This window comes from Garra rufa, chromosome 12, assembly GCF_049309525.1.
Source record: "Garra rufa chromosome 12, GarRuf1.0, whole genome shotgun sequence".
Classification (NCBI taxonomy): domain Eukaryota; kingdom Metazoa; phylum Chordata; class Actinopteri; order Cypriniformes; family Cyprinidae; genus Garra; species Garra rufa.
In genome coordinates, this window is record NC_133372.1 from 33,286,282 (window position 1) to 33,303,267 (window position 16,986).

The 16,986-nt window shown below is 34.6% G+C and overlaps 3 protein-coding genes across 3 annotated transcripts; 1 reads left to right on the forward strand and 2 right to left on the reverse strand.

Annotated features, from left to right (window-relative positions):
* Window positions 1–59: 59 nt before the first annotated feature.
* ccdc174 (coiled-coil domain containing 174) lies at window positions 60–5,090 on the reverse strand. Its single transcript, XM_073852290.1, has 11 exons — window positions 4,983–5,090; window positions 4,702–4,806; window positions 4,506–4,606; window positions 3,587–3,645; window positions 3,303–3,465; window positions 3,135–3,230; window positions 2,908–3,044; window positions 2,686–2,780; window positions 1,782–1,911; window positions 1,514–1,672; window positions 60–516 (listed from the first exon to the last, which is right to left on the reverse strand). Exons 1-11 carry the CDS (start codon window positions 5,022–5,024, stop codon window positions 209–211), a joined length of 1,395 nt encoding a protein of 464 aa, XP_073708391.1. The 5' UTR covers window positions 5,025–5,090; the 3' UTR covers window positions 60–208.
* A 1,064-nt stretch (window positions 5,091–6,154) lies between these two features.
* ghrl (ghrelin/obestatin prepropeptide) lies at window positions 6,155–8,770 on the forward strand. Its single transcript, XM_073852466.1, has 5 exons — window positions 6,155–6,301; window positions 6,394–6,535; window positions 6,669–6,749; window positions 6,829–6,937; window positions 8,640–8,770. The coding sequence occupies exons 2-5, from the start codon at window positions 6,422–6,424 to the stop codon at window positions 8,645–8,647; spliced, it is 312 nt and encodes a 103-aa protein (XP_073708567.1). The 5' UTR covers window positions 6,155–6,301; window positions 6,394–6,421; the 3' UTR covers window positions 8,648–8,770.
* Window positions 8,771–9,367: 597 nt separating this feature from the next.
* Window positions 9,368–15,803, reverse strand: tatdn2 (TatD DNase domain containing 2). The gene is made up of 6 exons (XM_073852565.1): window positions 15,507–15,803; window positions 15,060–15,407; window positions 12,753–13,730; window positions 12,547–12,674; window positions 9,606–9,789; window positions 9,368–9,508 (listed from the first exon to the last, which is right to left on the reverse strand). The coding sequence occupies exons 1-6, from the start codon at window positions 15,801–15,803 to the stop codon at window positions 9,368–9,370; spliced, it is 2,076 nt and encodes a 691-aa protein (XP_073708666.1).
* Window positions 15,804–16,986: the final 1,183 nt, after the last annotated feature.

Genomic DNA, 16,986 nt, shown 5'->3' on the forward strand with positions numbered 1-16,986 from the left:
TGGTTAAGAATGCTGTTGACATTGGAACAAATAGTGATGAAATAAAATATGCACAAAAATCTGGTCATTTTTTTTATTCTGACTTTGCAATTCAGTTACATTTTAGTACAAAGTTTTATTGTCCCTATTGCTTAAAACATCCATCCAGACTAACTGATGCAGCTTGTCACCTCTCATAGTTTCCCAAATGATTTTCAGACTTGCACATTCATGTGGAGTGTTTGTAGTATGATAACAGGTCGTCCAGACTCTGTGTTTGAGCAGTCTGTGATTGAGAAGGTTGTGCATATGTGGGTATGTCAGAAGGTTGTCTTGTGGTAGGTATGTTCTTTGTGTCTTTTTCTGTGGACATGTGGGATTCAGACCACTTGAAGGCAAGTTTTCCTTTGCTCTGCCCTTTGTCTTTTGCTCTGCTATAATTGGCTCTTGTGTCATCTGCATAATAAGCAGAAGGAGGAGCAAACTCTGAGTCTCGCTCTTCTCGACGCCGACTGGTCCACTGACCGGAGGAGAACTCTGGGAAAGGAAATAAATGCTTAAGTTGTGCACCTTTAAGAAGCAAATGTAAATAAAAAGGAAGGCAGTAGGGATGTAACAATATTATCAATATCATGGTATCATGATAGCAAAGCATCTCGATATCATCATGGTCACATATGAAACAAAAAAAGTGAAAAAGTGTAGTTTTTTGAATAATATATATTTAAATTTCTTCTAACATAAAAGGTCTTTCAAGTTGTGTTTTGGGCCATTATGCTTCGGCATAGTATTTGTTAAACGAACTAAAAGCGAAAGCACAATATGGCTTAATACATTCAATTCTGTTTTCGCAGCACATTTCAAAGCGAAGCACACACTTTATTTTAGGCGAACAGCTCGTGATCCGGCGTTTTCCGCGCCTCAGAACGGCTCAGTTCACAGTGAACGCAGTGAACTCATTTAGTGTACGTTCTGTGAGTTTAGTGTGTGTTTGGAAACACAATGGCTTATGCCGTCAAAATAAAAGCTTAAAAGTGCTGTATGAATTGCTGACAGTCAGCGGTTTAAATGGGCAACGTTACTGCAGTCCAAACTCAAATCTCTTTCAAGTGTAGAAATTCTTCATCTTCATTTATTTTACAGTGTAATTGTTTTACAATATATGGCTATTAATGTAAAAAGGAATAACAATAATATAACATTTTTATTATTATTATTATATTCTAATTTGTTTGGCTTCCTAAAACACCAGTGTAAATGAATTTCAACTGAGACAGTATACCACAAACAAAAAGAGAGTCAGTTCACTGACTTTTTTTCCGACTTGAGTTTTCTAAGTTAAGAACATGGGTTGGAGCTCTTAATTTTGAACTCTTAAAGTGCATTAGACAGAAGAATTTAACTTTAACCCTCTCAAGTCTTCATTTGACAAAAAATATCATATCATGGACTTCATATCAAGATTGTATCATGAGATTTTGATATTGTTACAAACGCAGGAATATCACGTCAATTTATTAGCACAATCATGTACCTTTGCCTCTGTCCCACTCTCTTACATGTGGAACGCCAGGTTTGGTGTCTTTTCTCTCTTGAATCTCCACTTCCACTTTCCGCACTGTCGCAGGGGCTGGAGGTCCAACCAAATCTTCATCATCTTCATCATTCTCAGCAACATCAGCAGCAGCAGCAGCTATAACGTAACATCAGACATGATCCAAAAACAACCACATATGACTTAGAATTCATTACAAACACACTTATACACATCAAGCGCTATTAACTTATGTTTAGCAACACACCCTCTTCTTCATCCCCTGGCTCCAGCTTGCTTTTCTTCATTTTCCTCATCCTCACTTTAGCGAGTCGAGCTTCAAGCAGAGCTTTCCGCTTCTCCTTCAGCTGCTCACGTTTGTTGCGCTGATCTGTGGTCTGCAGAGAGAAAGAGAGAATTTACACTCTAGCCAGGAGTATTTTGTTAATCAATGTTTTGTTAATTAAATAAATAATACACTTTTTTAATTGAATGATAAAAACACTATCTGAATTAGTTCACAGAGCTCTTCAGAAACTGGGATGCACAATATACTGGTGATATGTTGGTTATTGGTCAATATTGAAAAAGTCTTTCCTTTTTTTGTAAGAGATAGATCACCCAAAACTGAAAATTCTGTCCTTAATTACTCAGCCTCATGTTGTTCCAAACCCGTAAGATCTTTGTTGAGCTTCAGTACACAAATCAAGATATTTTTACACCATTAAAATAGTCCATATAACATTAGTGGTTCAACCGTAATTGTAAAAGGACAGACCTGGGAGAGAACAAATTGTTTAATAGTTTTAAGTTGTTATTTTAGTTTTCTTTGCACACAAAAGGTATTATTGTAGCTTCATAAAATTACGATTGAACCACTGATGTCACATGGACTATTTCAATGATGTCCTCATTACGATTCTGTGCTTTGACCCGTGGCAGGACCCATGTTGTCTATGAAGGGTAAGAAAGCTCTGATTTTGTCAAAAACATCTTAATTTGTGTTGTCTTACGGGTTTGGATCGACATAAGGAGTAATTAATAACAGTATTTATATTTTTGGGTGAACTATCCTGTTAAGCATATTTATGCTGCCTTAAAATGCCATCTAGGCAGCTCACTCTTCTTTGGAAAAGAGTTTGCAACACTTCATTGAATTCAGTTGTTCTGACCTGGTCTCTCAGCATGTCTAGAGTTTCTCTTTGTTTTCTTCGTTGGTCCTCATCATGGGCAAAAGCAAAATAGCCAACACCCAGCTCTCTGGCCTCTGAAACAGAAATAAAAAATAAAAAAATCCATGTGAAGATGTAATTCAGCACTCATAGAAGCACTAGAGACATTTTCTACACAAAAGACAGGTTTCTGTGTGTGTGGAGTTCATTCCTCTCAATCACCTTGCTCTTTGATATTTTCATAGTGAATGGGTCCAACAGGTTTCTTCATCTGCTCCTCTTCCTCTCTCTCCCACTGCTCTCTCTGCATCTCCCTCCTCATGTCCTCAGATAACAGTGTCCTGTCAGCTCCAGTCACCCTGCACACAATAAAACAAATATGGATTGAGCAGGAGCAAAGGCAATCAGTTACATACAAAAACCAACAAAGGTAAGAACAATAAATGTACCTCTTGTTCTGGAATTCTTGGTCCATTTTCTGAAAATCTGGTAGGTCTTTTCTCAGACATCTTCGAGAACGTCCTAATGCATCGACATAGTCCACCCTGCAAAAACCAAGAGTTCAAATCATATTGTCTCTTCATCAGGTTTAAAACACATTTCTCAATGAATTGTACCATTCTTCTTTTGCGTTCTGCGGAGGTGGAACAGGTATGTTCACATCAGAGTCCTCTCCATCTTGGTCCCCTGCTATATTCGCAGTGTGTGTCTGTGGTTCATTCCTCTGGTTGATGATCTTCTGGGTGAAGTCCACCAGGAAAAGACTTTCAGTCTCCTCATCTAATAATATTTAAAAAAAAATGCAGTCTACTTTATTATCAGTTCATTTTTGTTACACTAAAAAGCAGAGGAAAATTGTTTCAAGAAAAATTTGAATCTGGGAATGCCAGCAAGCATATACCTGGGAAATCTCCTTTTGTCATCTGTTCATAAAGACGTGCCTTTTCCTCCAATTTTTGCCTTCATAAGACAAAAATGGAAAACATTAATAGAGAGCGTTTTTACAATGCATCATCAATCGGCCATATTGGCGGCACTAAACGTATTCAATGCCACTGAACCAAACAAAACTCACATATTTTGCTGATTATTGCAGCTGAAAATGTTCAGTTACTGTCATGTTTTGGACTGTACTAATCGGTCGGACTAGGAAAAACATTTGGAGTACCATAGACTGCTAAAAGTTACAACAAATCAAAAAGAAGAGTGCAAAAAACTGCCTGAGGAAATGTTTGTTCTTACCATTTCTGGTCAGGTAAGTGATATACTTATTAGGTTATAATATTAGGCTATTATCTTAATTAATACTGCTCCAACGTATCTTGACCACCCATTAACTTTAGTTTGTCAAAGTATTGCACCCTTTCACTTTGATTCGGATTTCCCGAATCGATATCGTTGGGTTAAACTGAAGATCGATTAAAATCGGAGAATCAATATTTTTTACCCAGCCCTATCAAAATGTAATTTTTGATTTGTATTATGCATTGTTAAGAACCTAATTTGGACAACTTTAAAGGTGATTTTCTCAGTCTTTTTGATTTTTTTTTTGCATCCTCAGATTTCTGATTTCAAATAGATGTATCTCAGTCAACTATTGTCCTATCCTAACAAACCATACATTAATAGAAAGCTTATTTATTGAGCTTGCATATGATGTATAAACCTCAGTTTTGTCAAATTTAACCTTATGACTGGTTTTGTGGTCCAGGCTCACATTTTGGGTTAGGATTATACATTTTACATTTTGGGCAAAAGAAAATGAATTAAGAAAATATAAAGAATGAGAATATTGCAGTATCCATTTAAAGTTCATTCACCTGGATTTATCAAGTGTGTTTTCTTCCTCTGCAGTTTGCTGAACGTCCCTCTGTGCTCGAGCATTGACTCCTTCATTCTGTTTGCTCCAGATATTGGGTTTCTATGAGCAAATAAACACACAGTCAAACAAAACAGGCGTATTTACATAATAATTCAATGATCATACCTAGCTGTCATTAACTGTCCGTGTCTTACTTTGATTTTTGTTTTAGACTTCTGTGCGGCTCCTGCATCTTGGCCAAGCCGGTCGTGCTTAAATTGTTCCTGTTTTCGATATAATTCCGCTTTCAAATCAACCAACTGAAATGTAAATAAAGTAGATGTTAGTTAATTGATTTAAAAAGAATCAAGCCATCATTCCCAGTTTTAAAAACAGGCACACAATGCAAGTAAATGCAAGTCAGCTGTAAGCTAACTATAATACACAAACAAAACTTAAATCCTCTTGTTTAAAATTTAAGATACGAATTACTCACCGATGACGCTGTTACACTGTATGGTTTCTTCTTTTTATCCATATTAACTCTAACATTAGCTGTTTAGGTAATCCAGGCTAACACTGACATTCAGAGAGCAAAACAGTGTGTCACCGAAAGGGAAACATGTACTCTGCCATCTGCTGTGTCGGAGGTCACACTACAATAGTTTTTAGAATTTTACCATGTCAGTACTGTGGTACATTTTTGCGTTTTAGTGAAAAATATGAAAACTGCAATTTTAACGTAAACTGACATGCTCCAAAACATGTTGTTAAATGTCCAAAAGTGTGTCATTACACTGGTGTCACTGGTCATGTCATAAAAAAACATGGGAATACACCATGGTATTTGTCAGTGAAAACTTTGAAAGTCAAATGTTTATCATTTTAGTTGCTTCAAACCAGTTCTTAACAAGTTACTGCCATATTCTCTATGCATTATTATTATTATTTATCAAAAGAAAATAAATAAAATGTGACCCTGGACCATAAAACCAGTCATAAGTGTCAACTGTCTGAAATTGATATACATAATAAATAAGATTTCCACTGATGTATGATTTGTTAGGATAAGACAATATTTGGCTGAGATACAACTATTTGAAAATCTGGAATCTGGGGGTGCAAAAAAAAATCTAAATATTGAGAAAATTGTTTTTGAAGTTGTCCAAATGAAGTTCTTAGCAAATCATACTACAAATCAAAATTAAGTTTTGATATATTTACGGTATGAAATTTACAAAATATCTTCATCGAAAATTATGTTTATTTAATATTCTAATGCTTTTTGGCAAAAAGGAAAAATGTATCATTTTGAGCCATACAATGTATTTTTGGCGTTTGCTACAAATATACCAGTGCTACTTAAGACTGGTTTTGTAGTCCAGGATCATAAATGCAATAAAATGTGTCAAACAAGTGTTTCACATGAGTAGGATGATCAAGTTGAACCAACCACGTACAAAGGTGAGTCCACTTAAAAGTGTGTGTTCGTACCAAATAGGCCATGTTCCTGTTACAGAGGAATTACCAGGTCAGTCAAATAAACCAGCCATGGCAATAGTTCAGTGGTCTAGTAACACTAATAGCTGTTGACACAGCAGTGTGCCACCATATGACTGTTATCATTATATTCATATCACCCTGAGGGAAATCTCTGTCACACACATACAGTAACAATCAGGGATTTTTAGTTCTGTTTGTTTTCACAGTTAAAGTTGTAGACTTTCATGCTAATTGTTAACCAAAGGCTATTATAAAAGTGAGAAGCAGATCTGAGTGTGCAGACCTACAGAAGCAGTTTGATCATTACACAAGGTGGGGTTGGCTTCTATTATATTTGACTATTTCTGTGCAGTCTGCATATAGCATTTTAAAGTGCAGCCATTAAGTGTGTTGTCATAAAACAGAACCAGGTAAACCAGGTGACTTCCCAGGATGCCTCTGCGCTGTCGTGCCAGCCACGTGTTTCTGCTCTTATGCACTCTTTCCTTGTGTGTTGAGTCTGTAAGATGCGGCACCAGCTTCCTCAGTCCTGCTCAGAAACCTCAGGTGAGTGTATGTCAGGTGGATGTGTTTGAGATATGTTTGGAGTAAACTAATGTATTTTTAAGATGGGAATTTAAAAAATGAAGTATGTCAAGATTACATAAAATTTGGCATCAAATGTGTTCCCAATTTTAAGGGTCGAAGGCCACCACGGGTGGGCAGAAGAGATGTTGCTGAGCCAGAAATCCCAGTGATTAAAAATGATGATCAGTTCATGGTAAAAACTCAATGCACTTTTAAATAGGATTTCAAAGAGGTACTACTACAGTCATACTTTGTTCTCACTATTCATTTAGATGAGCACTCCATTCGAACTGTCTGTGTCTCTGAGTGAAGCCGAGTATGAGAAATATGGTCCTGTGCTGCAGAAGGTTCTGGTGAATCTTCTTAGTGATTCCCCATTTGGTGAGTTAAACTCTTAAAGAATGGATCCATATAACTTAAGTAACCATATATGAAAATCAAATGACAAATGCAATGAAACACCTACACTAACAGTCAAAAGTTTTTGAACAGTAAGACTTTTCATATATATATATATATATATATATATATATATATATATATATATATTTTTTTTTTTTTTTTAAATACGTCTCTTCTGCTCACCAAGCCTACATTAATTTGATCCAAAGTACGGCAAAAGCAGTAATATTGTGACATATTTTTACTATTTAAAACTGCTTTCTGTTTTAATATATTTTAAAATGTATTTATTCCTGTGATCAAAGCAAAATTTTCTGCATCATTACGCTGTCCTCAGTGTCATATGATCCTTCGGAAATCATTCTAATATGCTGATTTGCTGTTAAAGAAACATTTTTTATTATTATCATCAATATTTAACACTTGTGCGTTCAAAAAAAAAAGTTACACACAGGTGCAAAATGGACAAAAATGTCCATGTCCAAAAACTGTCATAAAAATATTATTAATTATGAATATTATTAATATTATTTATTAATATTTTTTCCACTTTCACTGATGTTGATTTTTTTAACCAGCATCTGTTCTATCCATAGATACCAAATATTCATTAATTTTCTGAAAGTTAAAATAAAAAAAATAGTAATTTCCATATACTAAATGCTGAACAGAACTTTTTCTCTTTGCTTATTAGATTCTTGGGTGTGTCAGTGAAGAACAACAACATTAATTTTGAGGCATTTTTATGTTTACGTAGTGTTAGATCTTTTAAAAAAAGAATGTATATGCCAAATAAAAAAAAAAAAAAGGCACAATCTAGTAAATTTTTTAAAAATTTTTACATTTGAAGCCTTGCCGATAGAATGAATGCCTATTAGCAAATATTGCTTCATTTTATAGTCAAATAGCCCTGGGTTAAAAAAATGCAGTTTTAATGGGTTTCAGTGTGGACATTTTTGTCCATAAGGTCCTGAGTATGATTACTTTTTGTATGGAGGGTAAAATAGATTTTTTTGAAGGAAATGATGATAAAAATATTAAAATTTCAATAAAAATAAACACCTGAGCCAAAATTGATGCAGTTGGCATTAACACAGGCAAAAAAAAAAACGGACTGAAATGGACAAAAATGTTCATAAGGTCGCACAAGGGTTAAACAGTCAAGTACATTTTTTTTTCAGGATACTTTGATGAATAGAAGGATCCAAAGATCAGCATTTATCTGAAAAAAACAAAAAACAAAACAACTTTTGTAATATTGTACACTATACCATTTAAAAGCTTGGAGTCAGTATAAGAATAAATTATAGAAATTAGTATTCTTATTTAGCAAGGATGCTTTAAATTGATCAAAAGTGATGATAAAGACATTTATAATTTTACAGATACATGCAATAGACTTCAGATACATGCGGTTTTTCTGAACTTTCTATTCATCAAAGAAACCTGGAAAAAAAAAACTCAGCTGTTTCCAACATAATAATAACTAAATGCTAAAAATTCAGCTTTAAAATTACAGGAATAAATTACATTTTAAAATATATTCAGACAGAAAGCAGTTATTTCTAAATAGTAAAAATATTTCAAAATGTTAACGTTTTTGCTGTGCTTTTGATCAAATAAATGAAGGCTTGGTGTTCTGCAAAATTACTAATATACTAATTGTGTGTTCTTTTTTCAGAATTCTGACAAGAGCTACCAGTTCCACAAGATTCAACTCCTTAAAAACCATTAAAAATGTTTGTAAATTAAAAATTACATTATCATTTTTCAACACCATGATTTGACAAAATAAAGGATGACAAAGAAACATTTTCTGCCTCTGGTCTCTCTTTTCCTTGTTAAATCACATCCGCTTTAAATTTAACGAGATCTCAAATAAAATTTCATAAACCCATGTTGCATATACAATATCATTTATTGAATCTTTCCATTTAGACAAAAGTTACATTTATATAAAACCAACAACTTGGTAAAAGCTATTTGTTGTGGTTTTTCACAATCTGTTTTGCATTAACTTTCATGTCATGGTGTAAAGAAATTATAAGGGAAGACACAAGTCGGCATTTGATGTCACTCATGTCTCACAAGCATACATAACTCGTAAGAATGTATGCAGATAGACGACAAAAGAATCCTGAGAACAAAGAACCATTTTAAAACAAAACTGAAGAGACATTAAAATGAATTACTAATCTTTTTAACAGATGTGAAATTTCCCACAACACTTACAAAACTTAAGTATCAATTCCTTATACACTTATTACCACACATTATAACACGCTAGAATATAAATGTTAACTTTTTTTGCAGACATTGTTATTTAAACACAATGAAAAGGTCAAAGAAATCACATTCAAAAATGCCAAGCAGCTCGACTAAGATGCTGTAGCAACATGGAGTTTCCAATCACAGGCCGTATATATGTCTAGTGTTCTGCCGGATTGTTTGCAGTACTGTGCTTAGGCTCTCATCCTTTAGCAGACTAATCTCATGCAGTGTGTGTATGCCCATACCAGGGTGAGCAAACCTGCATAAGGACTTAGGCACCTACAGAGAGAAGAATATTAAGTGTCTGTGTATATTAAATAATGACACATACGTAAGCGGAATCAAACAATTTGTGCCTGGTAAGACGCACTGATACCTGTCTGGGTAGGAAATATGGTGCATCTGTCTCCAGTAAGATCCTGTCAAGTGGGATTTTCTTGACGGCATCTCGAGCCTCCGCAGCATGATGGTACGTCACCAGGCCAGTGAAACCCACACACAGGTTAGTGAATTCACTTAGGAATGGCTCAATCACAGAGTATCTGTTGGTAAAACAGTGTCTAACACACAATGATACACATTAGTAGACTGTAAAAAATAAATACATTATATAAAATCAATAGTTTTGCCGTTCAAAAGTTTGGGATCAGTAAGATTTTTAATGAAGTATCTTATGCTAATCAAAGTTCCATTTGTTTGATTGAAAATACAGAAAAAAATAAATAGTATGACATATTATTGAAATTTAAAATTACCAATTCTATTTTAATATATAATTTATTTCTGTGATGCAAAGCTGAATTTTCAGCATTATTACTGCAGTCTTCAGTGTCACATGATCCTTCTGAAATCATTCTAATATGCAGATTTATTACCAATGTTGGAAACAGTTTTGCTATTTAATATTTTTTACCTGTGATATTTTATTTAGGATTCTTTGATAAATAAAAAGTAAAAAAATATGAATAAAATATCACAGGTTCCAAAAAAATATTAAGTAACACAACTGTTTCTGTTCAAAATAGAAATCTTTTCTAACAATGTAAGTCTTCACAATCACATTTTATAAATTATACACATCCTTGCTAAATAAAAGTATTAATTTCTTTAAAAAAATAAATAAATAATAATTCAAATGATTTCAATTTTAAATACATTCTGTTTTTTTTTTATGTTTTGTTCATCAAAGAATCCTGAAAAAAGTATCACAGGTTCCAAAAAAAAAAAAAAAAAAAAAAAAAAAAAAAAAAGCAGCACTGTTTCCAACATTGATAATAAATCAGCACATTAGAATGATTTCTGAACGATTATGTGACACTGAAGACTGGAATAATGATGCTGAAAATTCAGCTTTGCATCACAGGAATAAATTCTATTTTAAAGTATATTAAACTAGAAAACCACTATTTTAAACTGCAATAATATTTCATTTTTTTCTGTATTTTTAATCAAATATCTGCTTTGATGAGCAGAAAAGATGTCTTAAAAAAAAAAAAAAACTTTGAACGGCAGTTCAAAATTTGGCAGTGCCAATTATTTCTGTGAAAATCATAAATCCCACACACTTTTGAATGGCAGTGTAAGTATAATTTAATAAAAAAAGGAAGAAATTAATGCTTTTATTCAGCAAAAGTGGCAATTATTTATTTTTTTTTATTAACAATTATTGACAATTATTATTTTTAATAATTATTGTTACCAAAAAATCTATTTCAAATACATTCTTTCTATTCAAAGTATTGAAAAAGGTATTTAAAAATATACAAATGCTATTTATTTACTCCAAAAAGAAATATTTAATGAACTTTTTTCATAGGGTGCTAAATAATATTTTAAAAAATTAAGTGTATTTTAAGACCATATAAGATCACAGCAATATGGTAATTAAGGGGTGTTCACACTTGTCATGTTTGGTTCGATTAAAACAAACTCTGGTGCGATTGCTCTGTTAGTGCGGTTCATTTGAGTAAGTGTAAACGCTGCCATCCGAACCCTTCCAAACAAACTCTGGTGCGCTTTGAATGAAATATGAACGCAACATGGACCAAATACTTCTAAACGAACCAAAAACAAGATGCGACGCTATACAACACAATTTCACCAAGGGAACAAGCGGTGTATTCAAAACAAAATGAGCAGAGGGCAAACGTGGAGGAAAGAAAAGGTAAAGGGCCTTTTATGAGCTCTTTGTGAGTTCAGTGTGAATCAGTGTGAATGCTAAGCAGACCAGCACCAAATGAATAATTTTCCATTTTGGCCCAGACCAAAAAACCAAACAAACTGAACTATAAGTGTGAACACACCATAAAAATAAAAACAAAAAATGAATAAAATAAAAGGTCCTAAAAACAAACTTAAAGGAGAATTTCACTTCCAGAACAAAAATATACAGATAATGTACTCACCCCCTTGTCATCCAAGATGTTCATGTCTTTCTTCAGTCGTAAAGAAATTATGTTTTTGAGAAAAACATTTTAGGATTTTTCTCCATATATTGGACTTCTATGGTGTGCTGAGTTTGAACTTTCAAAATGCAGTTTCAATGCAGCTTCAAAGAGCTCTAAACAATCCCAGCTGATGGTCTTATCTAGCAAAATGACCGATTATTTTGTTTTGAAAAATTACAATTTATAGATGTTTTAACCTCAAACGCTCACCTTTTCTTGCTCTGCCTGAACTCCGGTTCAAGACAGTTAGGGTATGTTGAAATATTCCCATCTTATTTTCTCCCTCAATTTCAAAAATCTTTTCGAAATCACCCTACATCGCTGCAGAAGTACCGACCCATTGTTTGCAAAATGAACATGCAAAGAAGATCAAACACCATTAACAAAAAATGTAAAACAGCAATGTAGGACAATTTTGAAGTTGAGGGAGAAAATTAGATGGGAGTTTATCGACATACCCCAACTGCCTTGAACCGGAAGAAACAGAGTTCAGGCAGAGCAAGATGAGCATTTTAAGGTTAAAAAGTACATAAATTGTAATAATAATTAAAAAAAAACAATCATTTTGTTAGATAAAACCCTTATTCCTTGACTGGGATCATTTAAAATCACATTTGGATTCATTTGAAGCAGCATTTAAACTGCATTTTGTAAGTTCAAACTCGGGGCAACATAGAAGTCCACTATATGGAAAAAAACACTGGATTGTTTTCCTCAAAAAACAATTTCTTCTGAAGAAAGAAAGACATAAACATCTTGGATGACAAGGGAGTGAGTACATTATCTGTAAAAAAAAAAAAAAATCTATGTAACGCCAAGTAATTTAGCAAAAAAACAATTCTTGATCCTGTTTGTTTTATGAAAACTGACCTGTGTATTTTGTAATCTCGGGGGACACACTTCTTCATTATTTCCAGCACATCATCATCAGCATTACGGCAATGTATGACAAGAGGCTTCTTGAGACCGACGGCCAACTGCAACTGCCGTTCAAACACCTTGACACACAAAAACAAAAAACTGTCAGAAATAATATACTTTAATGTAATACAAAAATATTAGCCTGTCTGCAATACCTCCTTCTGCTTCCTCAAGTCTGTGGAATTCTTATGCGAGTAATCCAAACCGATCTCTCCGAATGCAATGGCCTTAGGGTGACGCATAGCAGTCAAGATGCTATGCTCATGAGCGTTGTTATACTCCTTGGCAAAATGCGGGTGGCAACCAAAAGCTCCCCACACTTTCTCCTCTTCCAGTAGCCCTTCCCAGATGGCCTCTCTCTTTGTTATACGTGGGTTGCAGAAGTCCGCGATGCAGCCCCTAAACTCCACTGGAAAAGTACTTGCATACTCGCTCTGAAACTTTCTGAAACTTCCCTGGAATCCCAACTTCCCATAGAGCATGTCAAGGTGACAGTGCGTGTCAATAAATCCTGCAGAATCTGCTTTTGAATAGCTCAAATCTGGCAGCCAAAGAGGCTCAGAGCCAACCGACATCCTGCGAGTGGCGTTGTCCTCAAGAAGCATCTGTGAGGATGTGTAAATGTTGGATTCTGAAGTTCTGCGTGTAGTAAGAGTCGAGTAATCCCAGTAACCAGGCGTATATGGGCCGGAGGCAAAGGTTCTGAGCCCGGGGTAGGCATTAACCAGTGGAGAAGAGCTGATAATAGACTGTTGTAATTGGAGGGACCGCCTAACTGTCATATAATGCGAATAGTTCTTGGGCGGCTCGAGGTCAGAGGCTGTATTCTGAGGAGAGCGCTCTGACAAGTGCTCCACATCCCAGGCTGGGACGGTTGGGAAACTGTCACCTACTTGTGACTCCAGTTTCCACATGGCTTGTGGGAAAGGTTTTAAAGCTGGTGATGAAGTGTAAGGATTATGTTCCAAAGGTGCAGGAGTGTCACTGAAGTCCACAAGCTCACAATCCCTTTTAAGCTTAGCTGTTTGTCGCACCTTTGGTTCGAAAGACTCATCCTGTGAGAAAACTTCCACCTGCTCTGAGTCTTCAACATCTGACCAATCCGGGGATTCTGGTCGCTTTAGGATCACACTCTGTGCATAGAGATAAAGTCAGTAATGCAAAATAGCTATTTTTTATATACACGGTCATTTAAGAAGTTTGGGACCAGTAAGATTTTTAATGTTTTCTAAAAAGTCTCTTATGCTCATCACAGTTCAATTTATTTGATCAAACATACAGAAAAAGTAATATTGTGAAACACTATTGCAATTTAAAACAGCTGTTTTCCATTTTAATATACTTTAAACAAGACTGTATTCCTGTGATGCAAAGCTGAATTTTTAGCACCAATACCAATATTATCAATGTTGGAAACAGTTGTGCTGCTTAATATTGTTTTGGAACCTGTGAGACTTTTTTTTCAGGATTCTTTGATGAATAAAGCATTTATTTAAAATAGAAATCTTTTGTAACAATATACACTACTGTTCAAAGTTTTGGGTCAGTAATTTATTTCTGTTCAAAATAGAAATATTTTCTAACATTGTAAGTCTTTACTATCACTTTTTATCAATTTAACACATCCTTGCTGAATAAAGCTATTAATTTCAGACAGAAAAAAAATTACTGACCCCAAACTTTGAACAGTAGTGTATATTGTTACAAAAAAATATATATTTTAAATAAATGCTGTTCTCCTTAACATTTAATTCATCAAAATTGTATTCATCCTGAAAAAAGTCTCAAGAGTTCCAAAACAATGGCACAACTGTTTCCAACATTGATAATAAATCAGCATTAGAATGATTTCTGAATGATCAACTGACACTGAAGATTGGACTAATGATGGTTTGCATGACAGAAATAAATTACATTTTCAAGTATATAAACATAGAAAACCACTATTTTTATTTGCAAAAATATTTCACAACATCAGTTTTCTCTGAATTTTTAATCAAATAAACGCAGCGATGATGAGCAGAAAAGACCTCTGTAAAAAACATTTAAAATCTTACTGATCCTAAACGTTTGAACAGCAGTGTAGGACTTTATTATTACAGGATGTTGTTTTATTTATTGTTTTGAAAGTCTCTTATGCCCAAGGCTGCATTTATCTGATTATAAATACATTAGAAACAGTAATATTGTGAAATATTGCAATTTATATAACAGTTTTGTCCTGTTATGACACAGCTGAATTTCAAGCTGCCATTACTCCAATCTTCAGTGTCCCATGATCCTTTAGAAATCATTCTAATATTCTGATTTTGTGCTCAAGAAATATTTCTGATTATAACCAATGTTAAAAACAGTTGATAATATTTTTGTAGAAACAAAAAGTGTCACTTTTGATTAACTGAATGTATTATTGCCAAAAAAACACATTTAATTTATTTCCAAATATATATTATATCCATTACCCTGGTGTCGAACTTTATTTCTGTCTCATTATCTTCTGTGCCTATTAACTCCAGAGGGGGAGGCCTATCATCTGTAGTCACGATCAGTTGTTCATTCGTCTCACTGAATGAGCAGCAATCAAGCTCAGAGGTGCTTTCCTCCTCAGTTGCCTTTATAAGCTTGTCTGGGGTTTTCTTTGCAGATAGGCTTTTGGGCCCACCAGTTGATGACTTTTTGCTTGCATTCCCCATCGCATCATTCAACGCTTTGAGGAGAATGATTTTCTGCCCTTCTTCTGGACTCCTGTGTTTCTTTCCAGCCGAAGGAGGTGAAGGTCCAACAGAGGACCTTTGTCCTGAAACAGTGTCCTATATGGCACACACAAAACACAAATCCAGTCAAATACATGCAATTACATTTCTACTATTAAATGAGACAAATGTATTATAATTCTTGAAGTTACTCACCTCACCAGGACTCTTTTTTTTCGACAGCGCTCTGTGGTGTCCAGTCAGTTTTAACCGTGTTTTTGGTGTACGGCGTGGAGTGCTGAGACACATGTTCTCCATGTCGCCCAGTCCAGCTGAACCAGTAGATGTGTTCAGGCCAGGAGAGCCAACCTCACTTATATCACCATCCTCCTGACCATCTCCATCCCAGCATGTTGGCTTTGCCACACCCACACTGTTCTTCATGAGCTTTCTGGGGAAGTCCACGGCCTTATTCAGCCAGGTTATCTTCACCTTTTCCCTTTTGCGGTTCATCGTACTGGGACCTTGAGTAAGAAAAGAAACGTATACATAAAAATACAAATACACAAATAGGTGGAGCCGTTTCTAACCTATATTTGAGATGGATTCACAAGCAGAAAACACTACATTGAAGGTGGAGATGGAGTTCAGCAACGATGCATTTCCAAAGACTTAAGTTAAATATAGAGTACCATTTATTCAATATTTACGTGTTTTTAAAACCTCCAAAAATGTGCATTGCCTGCAGGTTAACGTTAGCTATAAAGTTAAAAACAAATCTACTTCTCTTTTACACATTTATTTTATTTTATTCTTTAACGTATTTATTTTACACATGAATAAAGAAAAATCATAAACCTGTATAGGACGTAAAACACGTATTAATTTAAAGAGCTATTGGTTAATTACAGATGCTAATAATTAGCAAAACCTCGTGTCTGACCTAAAAGCGTCAGCGCACATAACGACGATCACAATAGCGGAAAAAACAGTCTGAAAGTGTGTAATAGTGTTGATTAAACCCGATTCAGTTCAAACAACGGCAAAGTTAATATTACAAACCTTAAGGCCTGTACGGGTGAAGAAAGTTCAGGTGGATCACGTGCGTATGTAATTAGCGATGCGTTACCTTCTGTCAACACCCAACATCTTACTGGACCCTAGACGGCATTGCACGATAGTGAACGCTAGTTTGAGACGTACTAAGTATGGAGTGTGCACAGATCAAGCACGGGGTAAGAAAGTCAACATTTACTGTCATTTGACTTACAAATACATTATCGTTTAAATTTTAGCGGTTGTTTATATCTCATGACGTTTCAATTTCTGCATATGCACTCACACAAGAATTACAAAAAACTAAAACACACTCAGCAAAATATTATCTATCGTTATCGACGAAAAATAAACCCTAAAAATATTTTCATGATTTTTGTCAATATCACACAACCCTAAATAAGGGGCATCATTTAGGTCATTTGGCACACAGACATACAGCTTGTGTGCGTGCAAGTGTGTGTGCATTGGTTTAACCTACATTAACCCGCAGCCTACATGGGAAAACAGCACATGAAGCATAGTTCATTTAATAAAGCTTATTTTTTGTTAAATAAAAATGTTTACAAATTAGATAAATATTATTGTTTGTAATCACAGGACACACAAAAATAAAAAAGGGGTTTAGTTTTTAGTTATT